General features: G+C 39.7%; 1 protein-coding gene across 2 annotated transcripts; it reads right to left on the reverse strand.

Annotated features, from left to right (window-relative positions):
- Window positions 1-2,529: 2,529 nt before the first annotated feature.
- MFSD8 (major facilitator superfamily domain containing 8) lies at window positions 2,530-21,999 on the reverse strand. 2 transcript variants are annotated; one of them, XM_045018052.1, is made up of 12 exons: window positions 21,853-21,999; window positions 17,052-17,143; window positions 16,095-16,138; window positions 14,090-14,330; window positions 13,663-13,776; window positions 12,341-12,485; window positions 10,385-10,443; window positions 8,533-8,641; window positions 6,924-7,058; window positions 6,176-6,279; window positions 5,832-6,091; window positions 2,530-3,286 (listed from the first exon to the last, which is right to left on the reverse strand). In XM_045018052.1, exons 1-12 carry the CDS (start codon window positions 21,933-21,935, stop codon window positions 3,080-3,082), a joined length of 1,593 nt encoding a protein of 530 aa, XP_044873987.1. In that variant the 5' UTR covers window positions 21,936-21,999; the 3' UTR covers window positions 2,530-3,079. The 2 variants fall into 2 exon arrangements, with proteins under 2 accessions (XP_044873987.1, XP_044873986.1); XM_045018051.1 differs by lacking the exon at window positions 16,095-16,138 and having other exon boundaries at window positions 21,853-21,886.
- Between the last annotated feature and the right edge of the window lie 120 nt (window positions 22,000-22,119).

Consider the following 22,119-nt stretch of genomic DNA (forward strand, 5'->3'; position numbering starts at 1 on the left):
AGAAGAATGTCTTCAACTTAAATTAGCTATTGCCTCTGTGGAAAAGTATATATTTGATATCCTAGATCAGTGTCAGTATAAGGAAGGATTATTGTTGATTGTGGAATTTGTAATTAAATTAGTTACACTATTTCAAATGGTGGAAGGTGCCATTGGCCTAATATACTAACCTCTCCATCAAAACTGAGCTTGCTCATGGTTGGTTCATGCCATGAAACTAGCAGTCTTTTAGGCCTGACCTTTCTAACAAGCAGCAGTTGTGGAGCAGAACAAAATGGAGAAAACTGGCAGGACTGCATCTGCCCTGACTATGTTGTATTGCTAGGCTTGTATATACCCCCTGTCAGTCACATGTTCACCTGAAAGTGTCATACTTCCTCTGCCCCCCCCCCCAGGGCTGTGGGGGGGGGGGTTTAAAAGTCTCAAACCTTCACATCTAAACAGTCTTAAAACTCAATGACACAGTGTGGTTGGCCAGTCTTGGAAGGGTGAGGGGGATATATGGTGATAATAGGTCCTAAAAGATTGGCAATCTGAAATTTGTCCCAATATTAGCAAAAGCAAATATCTTTCAATTTTCACTTGTTAACCAATATGCACATGCATTACTTGAAAACTTGTTTGTGAAATACTCAAATTTTGTGGGTTATTCTGTAAAATGTCTATCAGTTGTGATGAAATTACAGTATCTTCACATGCTTATGTAATTTACAAGTAATTCCTATTTGTGTACTTGTTACCCAGCTGCTTTTTGAAAATCCCACCCTTACTGCACATCTACCAGAGGGAGATTACTACTTATTTATTGATCAATAAGGAGAAGCTGTAGGAAAGATATGTAGGTACTCTTTCATCTTTCTCACTATCTACATATGTGAACAGTTTTGTTGACCTGGGAAGCCAAGCACTGAACTGATATTCCTCAGTGAAGGATGTCTGGCTGCTTTAGAGGTTTATAAAACTTGAAACTATGATCTTTTAAATAAATGAATATGGTTGACTTTGCTGAATGGCAAAACAGAAACCAATTAGCCTCTTGATTAAAAGACATATGCAGGGGCCTTTGTGCTCTAGAGAATGGGTTTTAATCATCTGATATTTGTATCTATTCATAAGCTTTACTTTTAAAGCATTAAAGGAATTTCTTTAGAGTTAACCAAAAAATTAACTGTAAAAAGTTATTTTAAGCTACTCACTCGTTCAGTGTACAGATCTTTCAGAATTATTTATGGTATCGTGAAACAAAAACAAGACTTTTGCAATATTTAATAGAAAGGTAGAATGCCTAGCAATTTAAATCACAAAACACTTAAGTTTACCATTTCTGCATATTAAGAAATGCACTTCAACACTTAGCCTACCTCCCTGCAATATTGCAACTTACCTTTTTGTCCTGAAAAATTCTCATGAGTAGGAGTAGCATCTGTTTTAGATCAAGTGTCAAATTAACTGCAGATAATGCAATATCCCTCTTCATCTTATTGTATTGTTCAAGTCTCCTTTTAGTGGTAAGTTTATTGGGACTACAGGAAGCTTTTGTGTGTACTGGGTGGGGTCCTCATATCTACAAATCCCAGCCATTAAGGTTAAGTCAAGTCTCATTTCTGCTCAGATTTTTTTTTACTCACTTTATTCTAAGTTTCAGTCCTGTTAAGCATTCTGTTCTTGATGACTGAAAATGGAAAGATTACATTACTTAACCTTTGCTGCTTCTGAAGTCTCTGCTTCTCAAGTCAACGCAACCTTTGAGATGCTCTATTACAGCTGCCCTGTTACTATTCAAGACCACAAATGGCTAACATACCTTTCCGATAGGTCAGCTATATTCCTCTTTAAAAGCTATAACTTACTCTTGGCTTTAATCAGAAAGGTGGGTCATTAGTTTGTTGTGGCCCTCTAAACACAGAGGATCTCAATCACCATTTCACAGCTCTTCCCTCAAGAGAATTCTTAACATTAGTTATTTTATTAGCTAGTTGGTGCTGGAATGCTTGAAGTATCCTATTCTGTAGTACAGAAGCTTCTTTGAGTGCAAGCTCCTTTCCTATGTTAAATTATCTTGATTCTGCAGAGGGAATGGAAATTATGACCTCCCTTCAGTCAGCATTTAAAGTAACATTATTTCAGTAGTCTGTGTTCTAACCTTGGCTTATAGATACTCAAAAGCAGCCATGGCTCTAATTTCAGCTACAGATGGATACTTCTTTTTGAAATACAGTTTAGAATGCATAATTCTTAACCATTAGTGAATCTGATGTCTTTTCATAACTTTGATTGTGTAATTATATAAATCACATTTTTTTATGCATTAAATTATGACCTGCAAATAATTCATTTTAGACTGAGATTTTTACAGGAAAAGAGCTACCCAAAATCCATTAATATTCAGTGGGAGTTGGACACCAAACTCAAAGCTGTTCCTGTGAAAATCCCAGCCTCAGTGTTTTCAGTTTAAATCACTCAAAGCTGTTTGAATATTTTGAATAGTTGCCAAGTGCATCTATTTCACAATAAATTACAGGAGTCTTGTTAGAACAAAATGTTTATTTTTCCTATTAGCTGTTGGTTAATCCATTGAAACAAGCTGCATGTCAGAAAACAGTCACTTATTTGATTAAAAGAGGTAGGTGTTTTGATTCAAAGTGCACATGGTTCAATCAAGCTTGTAGTTACAAGAAGCTTTAGTAATCCTGATTCATAGAATCAAGGCAGCATTTTTTTTCTTTTTAAAAAGGGTGTGCTTACAGTATGGCCACTATACTCCTACAACTAGGGCCTATGGTTGCCATTTAATTTAACACAAAGGTCTGACACTTTTGGAAACTATTAACTCCAGCATGCACTACCCTAGCACTGCATTGTGATCAAATATAGCTTTCCCACTTTTGCTATCAAGGAAGAATGTAATCTTCACATAATTACATTAATCAAGATGTATTAGTGATTAGGCTATGCCTGCTTCACAGGCTCCATTGCTCAGTTACAAGTACAGCTCTATAGGCCTGTCCTGAGGCACCCTTGTTTAAAAACAAGACAGTTACATATTTCTGATTTTCGTTTTACGTAGCTAAAAATAAATCTACCCTTGCATCATTCTATAGCTGACTGAAAATGCAGTAAGTCTCTTGTACACTGCTTCCAGAAGTAAAAGAGAGAATACAATTATTCCACAGATTAAGCTGAATGCCCAACGAGGTCCCAAATGAGTATATATTTGGCTCACAAACACTGGGCCCAGTATACGTGCTCCACTTCCAGAGGCAGTTAACCAGCCCATATAGACACCCTGAAAAGGATCAAAGAACTGTGGTTAAGTAACAAAAAAGAGAGTTCATTTTCATGAGTTACTCTAATTACAATAGAAAATGTATATAAGATATCAGGAAAAACACCGCTCATTTTTCTGGACCGTTGGTCTATGACCATTACTTGGGTTTTTTTTTTGAAGCAATAAAAAATACAGTCATAATCAGATGCCTGGAGAGATATACAGTAAAAAGACAAGTTCCTGTTGAAAGATGCATCTTATCATAAAATAGAACAGATGGATGAGATGAAGCAAGTTGCCTACAGTAAGCAGTGATCTCAGTTTACCACCTGATTAGCCATTGTAAGCTACTAGTGCTTTATAGGCATCATGGCAGAAATGAAGCTAAAGGAGGGAACTGAATAAATTGCAGCTATCTAAATCTACCCCTTTTGATAGCATGGACATATATTCATGTTCATACTTATTCTTTATATTGCTTCACTGGTGTGAATAATGTTCCCCCACACTAATGATTAACATCTAATTTAGATATAACAATGTCATACTCCAAAATAATCATAAAAATTACAGGAAAGTCTTGGGATCAATAGATTGAAGTTCTTGCCACCTTGTGTAATTTTTTTTTCCTTTTTCATGAAGGACTTTTATTAAATTTTAAAAACAGTTAAGATCACCGGAGATTTCTCTATTGTTGCAGAATATCTTTGTTGTTGGCAAAAGCAGCAAATTTAACCAATTCTTCCTACAGCTATGGCTGCAGAAGTGAAAAGTAGCTACCTCTCTCAATGTTAAGGAAAATATCCAAATAGTTATTACTGCCATAGTGCAATTAAAACAATCAGATTAAAAAAAAAATTAGATGTCCTGAATGCAAGATGTCCTGAAGGCAACTCTGACTACCAATCCTGGGCAGTAAAAAGGAACTGAGGTGGGTCTGTGGCGACTCTGCCCTTTAAGCCACCGTGCAGCAGCATTGGTCTGTTCAGGGTACACATGTCACCCTGGGAAAAATCTGACTGGTGCACAGGGCATGTACACACCTGAAGTGGAATGGACATGTACAATCACTCAAAGAAGAACTGAAAACATCAAACCTGCCAAACTCAATTCTTATTAAAAATTCAATTAAAAACACAACTATCATTCTGTCTCCTATCCTTCCTCCCATTCCTAGACAAAACTACTGCTGACTACCATGTGGCACCTGGTGACTTCACAATTTTCAGACCAGGATATTTAAAATTAATCTTTCAAGTGCAAGCACAGGTGTAGAAAACCAATTGCTACTTTTGCATCTTTGCTAGTGTTTTGACGTGGCCCAACTGCATGAAGGAAACCTAATAAGTCTGACTTCACATACCTGTACCTTTGGAAGCTAGACCCAATGTGTTAATTAGATGTGTGTGGAGACAGAAAAAAACCCAATATTCTATATCTAGCTCTCCATAATGCTATTTCCTATGCTTTAAGAGCAAATGAACCTTTAGTTCCATTAGTAAAATATGTTTGATATACTGAAGTAAATTACATACATTTAGGAACAAAAAAAGGAAGGTGCTATTTACAGGATGTGGCACTATTGTGGAAACCAGTAATTCTGTAAAGAGCTTAGGAGCCATGGTGGATAACTGCTAAACATGAGCTCATAGTCTGATGCTGTGGCTAAAGTGAGCTGACAAGATTCTTGGATGCATAACTAATACAGCATTTGCAATGCCACTACTGGAATAATGTATCCAATTCTGCTATCCACATTTCAAAAAAGGATGTTGAAAAATTGAAGAGGGCTCAGAGGAGAGCCACAAGAATTATTAGAGGACAGGAAACCCTGGCTTACAGTAAAAGATTTAATAAATTTAATTTATTTAACTAAACAAAGAGACGGTTAAGAGGTAACTTGTTCACAGTCTATAAATACCTACATGGGGAGAAGATTTCTGACCATGGAAGGATCTTTAATCTAGCAGACAAAGGCATAACAAGATCTAATGTCTAGAAGCTGAAACTAGATAAATACAGCGCACATTTTTTAATAGTGAAGATAATTAATCACAGGAACAGCTTATCGAGGGGGCTGTTGGATTGTCCATCACTTACTACTACAATCATAGGATCCCTAGCCATGGACTTGGATCCCACTGTGCTAGATGCTATACAAACAAGACTAATGCTATTTTAAAAAAATATGCTCTAGTTCAACCACAAGATAAGTGTCTAGTGCAGGAATTATTGGGTGAAGTTCTGCATCCTGGGATATGCAAGTTAGAGTAACTGATCATTCTGGTTTATGAATCAAACAATTGTCTTTCACAACTTTTCTTTAAAAAAGTTACTTTCAGCAGATGTTTTAAATGGGTATGTTGTGTGTTGATAAAGAGCATTCAAAAGTAGAAAAAGTCATACGCATTCATTGTTCTCAAATGTCTAACAAACAAGAGGATTCATCCCATAACCAACAAAGCAGTTTTGATCAAAAGACCAATGGAATAAACTATGCCATCAAGTCTACATGTTACAGTAATAGCAAAATCTGAACAAATTCCCTAGTTTTCATTCTTACCTGAGGTTTTGGTCCTAGAATTTTTGAGTATAAAGTATAGGACATGACATTACAGACTGGATAGCCCAATCCTATCAGTATATCAGAGGTTATATACTGGGCCAAGTGGATCATTGGAGTGTACAGGCACCAGGGCTGCACAACAGAGCATCCTGTTGGCTCTACTGTGTGATTGGATGGTAGTTGTGTTGTTTGGAGCTTCCAGAAAGGTGTAAACATTTCATTGAAGATGATTCTGGGAACAGAATTATTCTTTATATCTGTGAAATTAAGCAAGGGAACCCATTTTAAAAAGATGTTAATTAAATGCTTAGACTACAGTTTAGCGTTATTTATAATTATACCTTCCCACTGGATATTTGGTAATTTTTTCCCCCAAGGTAACAAGATAAAGAATCCAACCAAGATAATCAGTAGGCCTCCATAGAGTGTAGCACGCTCACCAGTCCTGTTGAATAATGAAAACTATAACTAAATAATACATATTCATGACCAAATGTATCTAAAAATAATCTACTATACACACATACAAATCCTGTACAACTTATTCATATGACTAATCCCAATGACTTAAGTGGAACTATTTGGTTGAAAGAATTTGGCATATAGGAGACATAAAACAGTTTTCAAATATGTAAAAGGTGGTTCTAAAAAGGACAGTGATCAATTGCTCTTCATATCTACCAGGAGCAGGACACAAAGTAATCTGCTCAGTTTGCAGCAAGGGAGATTTAGGTTAGATATGAGGAAAACCTTTTTAACTATAAGGATAGTTAAGCACTGGATCAAGTTATCTAGGGAGGTTGTGGAATCCCAGTTCTTTGAGGTGTTTAAGAACAAGTTAGACAAACACCTATCAGGGATGGTCTAGATATATTTAATCCTACCTCAGGGCAGGGGACTAGACTAGGTGATCTCTAGAGGGCCCCTTGTAGCCCCTACATTTCTATCATTTGCTAAAATAAGATGAGCAGAATTTGATTCAAATAATGAATACTTGACCTAAAGTTCCCCAGACTTTTGTGAAGATAAACATTTTCCTGTCTGTTTACATTAACATAAACAAGAGCAAAAACCTGATGAGTGACTTACTTCTTAGAAACTACTTTAACCACCATGAAGACAATGACTGATTCAATGCCAATTGCACCAAGGATTATTCCATTATAAAAAACTGCTTCTTTCCTGGTCCAGGAATACATATCCATTGTCAATGGAGTAGCTATGCTAGGCAGTAAAAAATAAGAGAGACATTAATAAAACTTGTACAAAGGTTATCCCAGAACAGCATCATCCATATATTTATTCTCTATAGTATCAGATATGGTCATACAGAAGCCTTCCCTCCTGACAAACAGACAAGAACATTTACACTGTTTATAACATCATTTTGTGATGCATTACTTATAACAAATCCTCTGGGCCTGACTTTCCATTCCATTATACCAATTCTACACTGATGTAACATGAATTATTTCAATGGATTCATGGTGCTGTACAACTAATACCATGGAGAGGAAAAATCTGGACCTTTGCATGTAAAAGATAAATATTTAAGGCTGAACAGTAAACTTATTTATGGTGTTCAAGCTTTAGCTATACAGCTGTAGTTACTGTTAATGGGATATTGTTAGGATATAAATAATGAGAAGGGGAGGAGCTCACTGGAAATCCATGAAGGGGTGTGTAAAATGGTGTAAATCAAAGATGATGTTTAAAACGTGCCCCTCTCCTATGACTATGGAGGAGCAGAATCAACGGCCTATGGCAAGGGGTGGACAATTGGGTGTACTGTGTATAAAGTGTTTTGCTAAAAATTTACATATTACTAGGGGGCACAATTACACCAGCCCCTAACCAAACTACATACATCTCTATGCTGCTATCTGGATTCTGGTGCACAAATAAATCTGTAAATCTTATTGCTGTAAATAATCGAACCAGGGCATACTGCCTTATTCCATACCAAATGGTTAAGTTGGTTTGGACAATAACCCATTTCTCTGTAAACATTCAGTGGACTTATAATGTGAACAAAAGCATGCAAAACCTGCAGGGGCAGCTTGTTGCAACTGCCAGAACTGAACACATTAAAATCTTTACTCAGTCAAAGGAGAAGAGGCAGTGTTTTGGTGGTGGCTCAGATACTGGACCATACTGCAGTGGTGAGGACTCGGTGTTGCTGTGAATTGTGTATTGTTAACTGTACTTGTGTTACGTTGCATATAAAAATAACCTATAAGTAATGTAGTAAGCCCTCTCCACCCCGCAGTGTGCAAGACAACCCGGACCCAACCTTCTCGGGCCCAATATAATGGGAAGTCTGGAACACTAATTGAAATAGGTGTGGTATGCCCGTATGAGAGAAGGTGCAGGGCACTGTACTACACAAGGGGCAGCCACAAATGTTCAGCAATTTGGGTTTACATTTCATTCAAAAGTTTAAATATAACTGCTCCTTATATAAAAGTACTACACAGTGATACTATGTGTTAAATTGATGTGTCACACTAAATGGAAGATATACAACTCAATTTTCATTATGGCTTGTTTTTGATGAGGTGGGATAATGCTTACTTATATTTGCAAAATATTTAGCTATCGTAATAAGTGCAACAGAAAAGCCGATGAGCACTTTATGTCTTCAAAGAACTTTACAAACATTAATTAATGACTAACAGGAGAAAATTGGTAGACTTACGTTTCAAAGACAGCAAAAACAAACAAGATGACAAAAAAGAGAATGTTGGTTGCTACAACAGCAACCTGGTCAATGTTCCCTTGGGCATCCTGATCCACATAATCACTTTCTGTAAAGAAACATAAGAATGAACTAAATTGCGAAATTAAGAAGTTTTACATTCAATTAATAAGCTCTAATGTTACTCTGTGGCTACAGGTATTAATAATATTATGCTTAATTTACAATTGTGACAGAGTGCAGGGTGCAAACAGGAGAGCCTGATCATTCAGTTATTACTTAGTTCCTCTTGAGGAAGCTGATGGGGATAATTAGTCAATCAGGCTGGTGGTTGGATGGTATACGGAGCCAATCACCCCATCAGCCCAAGGCTGATAAAGAGACAGGAAGGAAATGCCAAGAAAGGAGAAGGAGGAAAAGGGCTAGCTGAAAAGGTGGGAGACCTCCATTCCCCTCAGGCACTGGTGAGAGGGCCAAAAGCTAGGTTAACATTGTAAATACACTGTTGACAGGGACTCTTGTGAAATGGATGGAGGGAACTCAAAATAAAAGGACACTGTGATGACACAACCATGGGAGGCTGTGCAGTTTCTGCAGGAAGAAGGCAGGAGAGGAGCCACACCCCATGACATGAATCTTTCTGGGTTTGGGTATAGACATTTTTTGGGAGTAAATTATTTTATTTTATTTTTTTATAAGAAGGATTTAAATTTCAATTTCCCTTGACTTACATTTAAAAAATTGTCTCTGGCTAAGAGTGAGCATGATTTGAATGATGGTGGAAAGAGTATTCACCATTTCCTAGAAAATATGTAAATTACTGTTGATTTCTTCTTATTTGTGAGGGTCAAATATTAAGTAATCCTGGAAAATATTGAAGATCACACTAAATAGAGAATCTGTTTCTTAATCGGCTTCTCCATAGCTCTATATCCCACAGATGAATTCCCAAGCAACAAAGGGCCCCTGCAACAACCTCCACAATAAATTTTCAACATGGCAGAAATGGTAGATTTCAAAGATTTTTGTTTAAATTTGATAAAAACTGATTTTCTGATTGTTTGCAATGATCTGTTATAACTTAATATAGAAAACTATAATATATGGCACTGAAATAGTTAAATTACCAATATAATGTTTCCTTTTAAAAGAGGGTTTATGATCAGCTGTCATTTTTCCTAAGATAGTATAAACCTATACAAGTGAATGGGATGTGCACACCATTTTAAAAAATTGAACTTTGCATAACTGGGTACACAAATGCTCTATGGTACATATTGTAGGGTAGGTAGGAGCTGCACCTTGTGTAGCAAAAACTGTATGTGAATTGGTTACCAATTTAACATATATATTACCTCTAATTTAAACCTAGACTTGTGTAACATTGATTTTAATAGGACTCTGTAAATTACGGCTCATACACAGTAAAACTGCACAACATCACACAAAATTATGTATACAAATGGTGGCTGGGTATAGCTGATAAGAGTATCATTATGTGATCAGTTGGAACAAGCAGTTCAATCTCCATGTCAATTTAATCCTTGGTCTCCATTAAGACTGTCAGAAGGTGACAAATTTAGAAGGAATTGTACTGATCATTAGCTCATCCCACATATACTATCACCAAAACATCTTGATGGTAATAACTGTTTCATTACCAACTTGGGCCAGACTTCAATCAATCTAGAGACAGACGGTTCTGTATCCCATTACTAATTCTGAGTTGTTCAATCCACCATCCTTTGTAGTATTTCTAAATTAAGGGTTGACTCATAAAAAACACTTTAATTTACTATCATATTGTTATAAAGTATCATAGAATGTGTCAGTTTTCAAATAAAAATATTACCTTCTGCTTCAAAATTGATGCTTTTGCACTGTCTTCCTATGTCATCCACTTGATGTTCTCTAAAGATTGAAAATTGTTTTCATTAGTACAGTTTACCCAATTCATTTCTTTTGTACCAAGCCAGTTACATTTCTAATAAATAAATGGTACCATTGTGTATCTTAACCAGTCTTCACACTTTTAAACACCACGTGCATACCTTAAGATTTCACTGGAATCTATACCAGTCTGGATACTACCTAAGCCCATTTATAGATGAACCTCTGTGAAGTTAATGTGGCACTCAGTTTTTTGTCCCATCTATTCAAGATGTATTTAAAAACAGAATCTGAAAGTATAAAGCCACCATATTTAAAAAAAAAAATAACCTAGCAAAATTCAGATTTAAGGCCGCAATTCAGGAAAGCATCCCTATTTATGAAAAAATTTTAAGTGTGCGCTTAACTGCTTTCATGAATTGGGGCCTGAGACTGGCCCAACATATTTGAGTCCGCATTGCTGTGCCTAAGTACTGTAGAACTTAATCTTAATTTGATCCTTTCTCAGGGGTGCACAATACAGTGATTTCAGATATTGGTTCTGTTCAGTTAAAATTCTGTGTGGCTTTCTATGGTGGGAATGGCTCTACAAATTCACATATATTGGCTGTGAAATGGGATAACCTATTCAAATTAGCACATATGCATCAAAATGGCAACATACAAAATAAAGTGAGCTCTGCAGCAGGGAGGTATAGACACATAGGAATGTAAATGAGTTTCCTGCATGCCGCATATCCATTACTCCGTATGCTGAGTCCAATCCTCTCCCCCTGCTGCGGCTACCCACACTATTGAAAAGTCTTATAGCACTAAGCCTGGAATAACTCTCCAGCACAACAACATGTGGTGAGGACCAACTATCCATACATATCTGGAAGAAGTAGGGAGCAGGGAACCTTTTGATTCCATTGGAGTTGCTACTCTGCTGAATGCACCCTAATCTCAAATATTCTGGTGGTACAGACCACCTGAACAGAAAAACTACAGGAGGCCTCCCTCTCCATCAGCTGTATCTTCAGAATGAGGGGGTAAGTAATCTTTGGGGCACATGGCATCTCTTCATGTCTCATGCTGGGCTTTTTTTCAGAAATGATAGCCACAAAGATATGCTTTAGGTCATATGACCCTTTTATATTTATTCCCCGAGTAAAAGCTAAGCAAAGATTCCAAAAAGCAGTTACAGCATGGGACTAAGGATTTTCCTGAATTGGGGCCCTAGTGAAGAACTCCGCCTACTTCAGAAGCTTCACAAGCCAAATTGCTATACCGGGCAATGAGACTGGATGGACTTCAACTCCATCTCTGGAGAGGAGGTAAGTTTTGCTGGAAACATGACAAATACACGTCTCAATTATTCGTTCATTGTCAGTGTGCAGAGCACCATGCAATACATAAAAATAAAGACAGTCCCTGCCCCAAAGAGTTTATAATCTAGCAGACAGACACAAAGATAGCAAAGTCTTTACAGGTCGGCAGCTATGGAGGTTAATATGAACTGGGCAGAGCCCTATATGCATTTCAAATTTTATATGCTAGGTATATCAGGGCTCAATTACTGACACTAGTGTACATAACATTTTGCTTTTATTGGTTTGTATCTCAACCATACATCACTAAGTTTTGTCTACTAAAAAGTGAGGATGCATGAGTCACAGAAGCTAGCCACTTTGAATAATACAAGGCTTTATATTTGTAATGTACGTGCTCAAGAGGTAAATATTATTATTCTAGTTCTTTAAAATAGCAGTCATATTATCACTATGTTCTTTTGCAAATTCTATCCTTTACTCTTATAATTTCAGTGGATTTTATTTTGATAAGTAGCCAAAGATAATTTTCAACAGAATTGGAAGTATCCATAACAAACTATCCACAATATTCAAACAAGAAAATGTTTTAGTTTCTATTTAATTACCTGAACATAGCAAAGATTAGAATAATATTAATAACTCCTAGGAGAGCTCCCAGTAGAACTGGTGCTGTGTACATGTTCACCTGGAGATCAATTATTTCCCATGTCACTCCTTTTTCTCCAATCAGAGAGAAGCAAGTCTGAAAAACTTAAGACAAAAAAACTACCTCAGGAAATTCAAACATTAAAATTATTAATGCATTATCTTTGGGGAATCCAGTGCACAGTCATCTGATGGATACCAATGGGATCCTAACTATCTGGAAATACATGCAGCTTGTAGAACTTGCAATCCCCAGAAAGCCATATGAATATCTCAAACAGCACTGTGACACTAAGAACAAGTCAGTCAGCTGCATAAAGCCACGAAAGGAAAATTACCTAGCTCCACACCTACCATCTACTTGTGATTCTCTATAGTTGAACTGAATGTGCTAACTCCATCTACCCATCTATAGGGATGTCCTAGCATGGGATGGGGGTATCCCTTCTCCTAGGCCCAAAAGAAGGGAAACAGACAAAAAAAAGTAAACACTAAACAGGTGATGAGTGGGAACAAGAGTGTGTGAATATATGTAAGAGCTCCTCTCCTGCCTAGCCTATGATTATCAGGAACTTGGCTGAGTGTCTATCAAAATGGAGAATGGGAAAGAAGAATGCACCCTGTATGAGAGTCATTTAGGGAGACTGCCTCTTTGGTTGTGTAGCTTCTTTAATGCTACTTCCAGGGTTGACTGACAGCCGGCCACCCTCAGAAAACTCTCACCCCCTGAGACATACGGAGATGTACTAAACATGCTCAACAGCCATAATTTCCTATGGTAATTGGGCAAGGTGGAGTCTTTAGCTACCTATGGAATGAGGTCAGGCTTGCACAGGCACTCAATGCCAAACACTCATCACACTAAATAAGATACCGCTAGTTTGCAGAGTCTTTATGGGCCAGTAGCTGCTGAAGCATTCTGATGTCTTTTTTTTTTCCATTTCATTTTCTGAACACCATCAACTAATTAGCAATGGAAGTAACAGTCCAAACCTACTTTGTTAATCCAGTTACACCTGGTAAATTGCCACCAAAATTATGTGAACAGAACTGGACTCAAACAATTAGACTTTTTTGGAGGTAATATCTGCATAGCTACTTATGAATAAACCACAGCAGTATGCTAATGTATTCAGTTTAATAATATGACAAAACATGCTCATTTTTGTGCACACTGCTGCTGAGGAGATTCCCAGCCTCAAACTTAATGTCTGATTTTCTCCTAAATAACAAAAGGAGTGTGATTTGTTTTGGAGGAATAAGGAAATAAGAGACGTTGTACCTGGTCCTAATATGAATCCTGTTGCTTGACAAGCACTGGTGTTGGCCATGGCACTAGTTCTTTCTGTAAGAGAAGTGGCACCAGCTATGTATGACCGAATTACTGCTACATTTCCTAAAAAAAGATCAGAATGATACATTTAAATCTCCAGTCACAGTAAGTTCAATTCCGCCCCCCCCTCCCCTATGTACCAAACAAGAAGTTTGCTATTGGTACTCTATGTTTCCCTATTATATGCACACAAGAAAGTATTCAATTTTGCAGGTCTGTACACAGTGTTAGCTAACTACCTGTGTTAATCATTTGGGAAGATATTATTTGCCTAATAAATTATTTTGCTTAACATAACCATAAAGCTTGTCCTCTCTGAAGTAAGAAACAAATAAAATTAATTAATCTTCAGCAGTTTAAATTCTGTTGCTATTACCTGCTCCAAACCCCACAAGGGCACGAGCAACCAGCATATAGTATTTGTTGTGTGAAGTAGGTAAATGGACATAGGCATAAAGGCAGTTAGCAGCCACAGAAATGGCAATTGAAACAACAAGTGGTTCTCTTCTTGGCCTGTAATTGGACCATAAACCAAACAGAGGTGAGGCTATCATTTGTCCAAGACTGTATGAAGAAATAATCCATCCCAAGAAACTTGCATCTGCTGTCAGATCAATCTGCAGAAACAAGTAAAGTGATTTTAAAAATTACAGTGTGCTATTCATCATATCAACAAAAACAATTTTGGAATCAGTACCCTACAACATGTAAGATTCTGTGCTATACTGCTAAAGTGCAGAGCTTACAGCCGAGGGTCAGAGAGCACTAATGCAGCTTTACGCCACCTTCCTGAACCTGAAATACTCCAGACGCTAGAGAGACCCCCTGCATAACTTTCAGTGAGGGCCTGTCACAGCAGTCTCCCCATGCTGCCATCATGATCCTCCCACCCATAGCATGCCCTCTCTGCTGGAGATTATGAGGGGGGTGGTCTTTGGAAGGAAGTTGTCCCACAGTTCCTAAAATGGCCAAAACCAGGCTTCTATGTGTCCCTTTACACCACTCCAGCCCTTTTACAAGATGTAAAGAGACTGGAGCGAGGATGAGGCTCTCCCTCATCAATGCAAAAAAGATTGGAGTATAATAGTCCTTGACACACAGGGATTTTTATCTTCAAAGTTCTGTAGAAATGTTATTTTTTTAAGTCTGGACAACTTGTCCAACATACAGATAAATAGGATTCATGTAGTATGTTTACAGCTTTGCTAAAAGTCCTTTTGGGGAAAACAAATTATCTAAAATATCTACAGTTTTCTACCAATTTACAATACAACTTGAAGTGAAGTAAGATTGGGAAACCTAATGGTTAAAGATTAATTTACCAATTAATAATGGTTCATGTTATCAAAGGACAGATTTTACGTGGAGTGTTAAAAATTGTCAGAGGCTAGGAGAGGGAATTTTCAGTCTAGTCATATGCTTCCACTTATTGACTTAGTACAACTGTTTTGGTTTCATTGTTAGAATTTCTTATAAAGTGTAATGTTTTCTACTGTACATTCGATAAGCAGACCTCATGTCTCTCTGTGTCTGTATAGTGCAGGGGTCGGCAACCTTTCAGAAGTGGTGTGCCGAGTCTTCATTTATTCACTCTAATTTAAGGTTTTGTGTGCCAGTAATACATTTTAATGTTTTTAGAAGGTATCTCTCTCTCTAAGTTTATAATATATAACTAAACTATTGTTGTATGTAAAGCAAATACATTTTTTAAAATGTTTAAGAAGTGTCATTTAAAATTAAATTAAAATGCAGAGCCTCCCGGACCTGTGGCCAGGACCCAGGCAGTGTGAGTGCCACTGAAAATCAGCTTGCGTTCTGCCTTCGGCACGCGTGCCATAAGTTGCCTACCCCTGGTATAGTGCTTAGCACAATGGGATCTTAATGGAACCTACTTCAATAAAGTTAACGAAAAATAATACCTATCCCCAAATATCCTGGTTTTATTCAAATACTGTTTAAAACTGCAAGATATTCACGTTTACATCTACATATTGCTTTGGTAGTCTTTTCTAAATTAATACAGTACCGCAAATTTAATTAAAAGTACAAAAAAATCAACATGCTACATGGTAGTGCAAATTACTACCATGGAAATAAGAATCAATAATTAAAAATAGCAATACAGTATTCCTATGTTAAAGTGATTGAAGTGTGAAACAGAAAACTAATTACTGAAAATGTAATAGTTTAAACTATTAGGGGAGTTTAGATAAATAAGTCCCTGGTCCATCAACGATATCTATTCCTGTATAGAGCGTGTTGAAGGTTTGGGCCTTAAACTGTTAAGTATCTATATACCACAATAAAGCTCTAACAGTGATTTTACATTCTAATAGAGCAGAAAATAAAATCATTAATCATCATCATTAAAATGCACAAACCTTTTGCAGATATGGCCAAACTGACATAATTACAATTGAAAAACCTGTGATGTATTAAAAAAATAAAAACAAGAAAACAGAATTGGAGTTACTTTACATTGCTACATGTAATCGTTAATCAAGTACTGTAAAACGGAGCTGATTCTTCTGCTTTTTAAAAATATTGTATTCTCAAAAAATATTGTATTCTCAACCAAAAGTACAATGGTTGCCATGCTGGATTAAAGAACAGTAACTGCTTTTCAGTTAAAAGAACTCTTATTTAAAATAAGAGCACCACACTACATAGATGTGTAAAAAAGTGTAATGCACTGAACACCTAGAGTATGATCATGGTCCCACTGAAGTCTATATATAGGTGTTTTCCTCAATCCATATCAGGGAGCAGAGCTCTCAAAGAAACAGATTTTCTTGGTATCAAAAAATAATTTTACATTTAGATTTAATACTTTCTTCAATCCTTCATCAATCTAAGTACCATCCTAATATCACACTAACCAAAACAAAAGTCAAAGATAAGCAGATATCAGAAATCAACTGAATTCACACTTTAATGAGTTTGGCTCTGGGGGTCAAAGAGAAAACTGTTCTGCAGCTAAAGATAATTTTGATATATCGGGGAAACAAAAAGTACTGTGATGTCCCAGGAGGAAAAACATCTGCAAGTATATGTATTTTAAAATCCAATATTTGTATTCCAGCATCGCAGAGAAATCCTCATTCTTTAATACCAACGGTTGCTATTTATCCTTCCTTTTAATTCATCAACCTTATTTTCTCTATTCACAAGTAGTCATTGCATTTTTATGATCTATAAAAATGTTATATAAAAAATAACTAGTAAGAACGCAGAAATAGTTTTAATATATAGACTTCTTAGAATTCTCAAATCAAAATAATATATCCATTGTACAAATAGTGTTAAAATTCTGCTGGATGAATATCAAGATTACTTACCTACACTACTGAGAAACATTGTAAGGTACATAATACGAATGGACCTCCACCTACTCCTATAATGCTGTTGGGTTTCCACAACATCCCTGTATCTTGAACAACAATAACAAAAAAAAGAAATCTCATTTTGTTGTTTAACTCTGAGAATTTCTCAGCCTGAAGGACATCAAAAGCATTTTTCATAGGTTACCTCAAATTTTACAAATAGTATTTATATTTTGTAGCTTACATTGTTCCTAACCGTTCACTGAAAAACATTAAAACACACATTCTAAATGAGATTGATTTGTTTCTGACACAAAGCTCATCTTTTGATGAAACAGCAGCATGCGCTAAATGGCTTAAGTTTTCTAAAAAGAAATGTTTACCCTCTTTTATCATGTTCTATTAATGATTGTTACAATAACACAACGTCACATATAGCTCAGCAATATTATATACCTAATAAAAATGTCCTCCAATATTTTCCTCTCTGAGTTGCAGCATTTTGTGGTATGTCTTGCTGAAGTGAAAGACACATCACCTATCATAGCACATACTTGCTTTTTGGCTCCCCCTTCCCTATTAAACTGTGGTAGCACTCAAGAGAAAAATCAGACTGTGATATGCCTTTCACTTATATGCACCACAGGGACTGAAAATAGCAAAAGGACAAATCTATTGGAAAGTTGCACTTTTTCCCATGCTGTATTTTTCTTTTACAAGTAAATTCAACGTTCATACAACATGCTAAAAACTGGCATCAGTGAGATTGATTTTTGTTTGCTTATGCCTAAACCCTGAATCCTGCAAGCCATTCATGTAGGCAAACTCCTTTGTCTCACATAAGGGTTTATGTGCAACAGATTATAGGACTAGGGCCTAAATCATGATCGCTAAACATTCCCTTTCAGTGTTATGAATTTAAAAGAAAAATAAAATGAAACTATCAACTGAAAATGACTACAATCAAAAGCGAACCTGACAAGCCTATTTTCATTATTTCCAAGCTTTGTGAAATGAAAAATGTAAACAAACAACATAACTGGTGAAAAATTAATTTTTTTATCATTCCAAGATAAAAAAATCTAAAGTATTGTTATAGCAACAAAGAGTCCTGTGGCACCTTATAGACTAACAGACGTACTGGAGCATGAGCTTTCGTGGGTGAATACCCACTTCGTCGGATGCATGTAGTGGAAATTTCCAGAGGTAGGCAAGAAGCGGGCTAGAGATAACGAGGTTGGTTCAATCAGGGAGGATGAGACCCTCTTCTAGCAGTTGAGGTGTGAAAACCAAGGGAGGAGAAACTGCTTTTGTAACTGGCTAGCCATTCACAGTCTTTGTTTAATCCTGAGCTGATGGTGTCAAATTTGCAGATGAACTGGAGCTCAGCAGTTTCTCTTTGAAGTCTGGTCCTGAAGTTTTTTGCTGCAGGATGGCTACGTTTAAATCTGCTATTGTGTGTCCGGGGAGATTGAAGTGTTCTCCTACAGGTTTTTGTATTGTTATAGTTACATGAGCAAGGATTTATTTTTATATGATATATGCTGATAGTATCTCTTGAGGACCTGTTTATTTTTCAGAGGCAATAACAATTCTAATTTCTTCACAGATTCTTCTGATTAATTCTATTTGTGAGGGACCATCTCTGTTATAAGTACTTTGACCTGGTCGACATAGTTTTTGTATTTGTATAGCTTTCACTTGGTGAGGGTTTTTTTTTTCCTTTTTGTTTTGGGGTGGGGGTGTTTGGTTTTGCAGTACCATTCATGTGTACAGATAAGTCCTTAGAAGATAACCATTAATCACTTCCGAAGACAAGTGCTTATTTAAGCTTCAGCCTTTTGCTGTGAGGGTGGGGAAAGACATGTGCCAGGTACCACCCAGATATTGTGATAAAGTGCTGTATAAAATATCTAGATGGACAACCACAGAGAATGAGGGAGTTATGTGTATTATTTTTTCTAACTATCTCAGTTTCCTTGTCTGATATCCTGCCTGACTGTACAGAGTTAAATTAAAGGAGGCTGGTGAGGAGAAAGCAAAGAGGAAACAAAACTGTGATAGAACTAATACCCTTAACGGAACAATAGTGGAAGCTTTTAATTAGCAATGCCCATACCTGGCTTCCTGACACTAGCAAGATTTACTTTTCCTAGGCCTGGGGAGCACAGTGCGCAGGTGCAAAAGGGATTGGTGATGCAGGGTGTGCTGGGAGTTGTTGTCTGCACACCGCTGTGTTCCGCTGGGGCCCTGGGTCTTGCGCTGCCAGCTGCACTAGTAGTCCCAGAATGCCCTGCGCCATGCTACCAGCCACCCCAGCTGAAGTGGTCAGAGCGGACCAAAAAGACACCCCAAGCAAGGAAATGGTCTGGTGTAGGGAGAGGGTTCCCGGCACTATTCCTGCTGTACTCCCCTCCCCCTTGGAGCTCCTGGCTCCCCCCACCACTGAGTCTCCCCCACTCTCCTGGAGCAGCGGGGAGCTAGGGGCAGCCTCCCAGCAAACATGATGCCAGGGGCTCCTGGACACTGTCTTGACCTTGCACTTCAGGGTGGGGGTTGGTTGTCTATGATCCCTGGGAGCGGGGTGTGTGTGTAGGCGGTGACAGTGGAGCTTGTCAGTGATGGCTGTCGTGCCCCCTCCAGTGGGAATGCCCAGAAACTGCCCCCCTGCACTTCGGGGAGGGGATGGGGCACAGCCCAGTTTTGGGGGGAAGGGGCAGTTGTGGGGCAAGTGGGGGTGCGATGGGAGAGCTGGTGGTGACTCCGTGTGGAGATGTAGGAGAAGCAGGGTGTTAACATAGAGGTTGGTGTGACAAGGGACAGATGGAGGGAGGGGAGAATCTGGGTTGAAGGTGGGGGTTGGCTCAGTGTGGGGGGGGTAGAAGAGAGGGAGCTAACAGCTCTTGGGTGGAAGTATGTGTGGGGGGTTGGCAGTAGCAGGGAGATCGAGGAGAGCTTTTGTTGGGGGTTAGTTGTGTGGGATGGGGACAGTAGGAGGGACGGTGGGGAGAGCCCAGGTGTGAAGATTGGAGTAGGAGCTTGAGACTGGATTGTGGTACCGTTTGTGGTAAAGTGTGTGTTTTCTCTCAGTGGCCCTTTCTCCCTGCAAAAGATAGGCACAGGCAATTTTCCTCTCCACACTCTGCCCCAAAGTTTTGTAAAAATTATTGTACCAAAGTAGAAAATGCAGCTTTCAAAAAATGTATTTATGAAACATCACTTTGGGTGGAGGAGGAAGTGTTGGGGAGATGCAGGTGCGACACCACTGACTGCTACATCCAGGCTTAATATGGTTCATATTTGTGCTAATTAAGCACTTGTGTTCAAGGCCCCAAGCAGGAGCTGAGTGTTTAAAGAAAAAAGAGAATACTAACAAACAACCTCCTCCCAAACAAACCAAATTCAATGGTACTCTGGGTAAACTGATATTAGCCCAGTTTGTTCTCTATGGGCTAAATGGAGGTCTCAGTGTGGCTTCAAATATCTTATTTTGTTTTTTAATACGTAAATGTTTTTATCCCCATCCCGGCAATACCACATTTACTATGGCATCAACGGTGCTATCACATCAGGCCCACACTTGGAAGGGGCCCATCATAACCACATAGTGATGGGAGCCTACAAATATGTTTGGCATCGTGCCCACAAAAAATTAAACCGGCCCTGATCACAGTATCTGGGTGGTACCTGGCACACGTCTTTCCCCACCCTCACAGCAAAAGGCTGAAGCTTAAATAAGCACTTGTCTCAGGAAGTGATTAATAGTTATCTTCTAAGGACTTATCTGTACACATAAATGCTACTGCTTCAGGTATGCTGAGTTACCACTAAGCAGGGCCAGTGCAACCTATTAGGCGACCTAGGCAGTTGTCTAGGGTGCTAGGATTTGGGGAGCAGCATTTTCTTTGGCAGCGAGTAAGGGGGGCAGGGGGGAGGGCAGCACGCAGGGGAATTCCCCGCGCCAGCTCACCCCTGCTCTGCCTCCTCCTCCAGCACACCATCACTGCCTCACTTCTCCCGCTTCCCAGGCTTGCGGCACCAATCAGCTGGGGCTTGGGGGGAGTGCCGCGGGGTAGGGGGGCGCCTCAGGGCGGAGCTGCCGCGGGGTAGGGGGGCGCCTCAGGGCGGAGCTGCCGCGGGGTAGGGGGGCGCCTCAGGGCGGAGCTGCCGCGGGGTAGGGGGGCGCCTCAGGGCAGGGTGGGGAGCTGCCGCGGGGTAGGGGGGCGCCTCAGGGCGGTTGCTTGGGGACGGGGGAGGGCGCAAGGTGGAAGTTTCGCCTAGGGCGTGAAACATCCTTGTACCAGCCCTGCCACTAAGGGACTTCTATCACAGATACTGTGATACAAAGTGCTGCGCACAGACAGCGATTTACACTTCACCTTCCCTGGGAGGAATGAGCCAGCGGCACAGATCCAATTTGCTAGGAGCGCTATCCCAGGAGGGGTGGCTTCTGGGAGATATAATACCACAACTGGGTTATCTGACGCAGTCAAGCAGGAGCCAAGCTGAGCCCATAGGCCCAGTGGAGCCCCCTGGCTGCTGAGGCGGGGACTCTCTCTCTGCCCCTCAGGCGCACCGCGCCTCTGCCCCAGGGCGGCTGCGGGAGCCAGGCTTTCCGCTGCCACTGGCCGACCCAGGCGAGCTGGGCACAGCCGGGCTGAACCAAGGCCCCAGGCAAGGCGGCAGTGCCCGGTGCGGGCTCGGCAGGGCAGTATCACGTGCTGGCGGGGCGGGGTCCCCACCTTACCGCGGGCTGCCAGCGGCCGCAAGGTCCGACGGGCCCGGGAGCCTGTGAAGACAGGTGCGGGCGCCCTACCTGCTCTCGTCATCCCCTCCTGAGCGGAGCAGGGGCTCCTGCTCCTCGGCAGCAAGGGCGGCATCCGCAGGGACCGCGGCCATGTCTGGTGCCCAGCACACGCTCCCACCCCGGCCGCCGGCACCGGGCAGGCGGAGGCGGAGGCGGAGGCGGGGGCGGGGGCGGGGGAGGCGCCTCCTGCCCCTCCCCCCGGCAGTGCCCTCGCTACCGCCCCGCCTGTGACGCCGGCTGCTGCTGCTGTTCTTCGCGCTGCTGCCGGCGGCGTCG

This window comes from Mauremys mutica, chromosome 5, assembly GCF_020497125.1.
Source record: "Mauremys mutica isolate MM-2020 ecotype Southern chromosome 5, ASM2049712v1, whole genome shotgun sequence".
Taxonomy (NCBI): Eukaryota; Metazoa; Chordata; order Testudines; family Geoemydidae; genus Mauremys; species Mauremys mutica.

Excerpts from the sequence above, each read along its gene's own strand:
- MFSD8 (XM_045018052.1), bottom strand. The coding sequence starts at position 21,935 with ATGGCCGCGGTCCCTGCGGATGCCGCCCTTGCTGCCGAGGAGCAGGAG. Across the intron at positions 6,092-6,175 it reads ACCAAATATCCAGTGGGAAG|ATATAAAGAATAATTCTGTT; the intron begins GTATAATTATAA and ends TTAATTTCACAG. Across the intron at positions 3,287-5,831 it reads TTCTAGGACCAAAACCTCAG|GGTGTCTATATGGGCTGGTT; the intron begins GTAAGAATGAAA and ends GATCCTTTTCAG.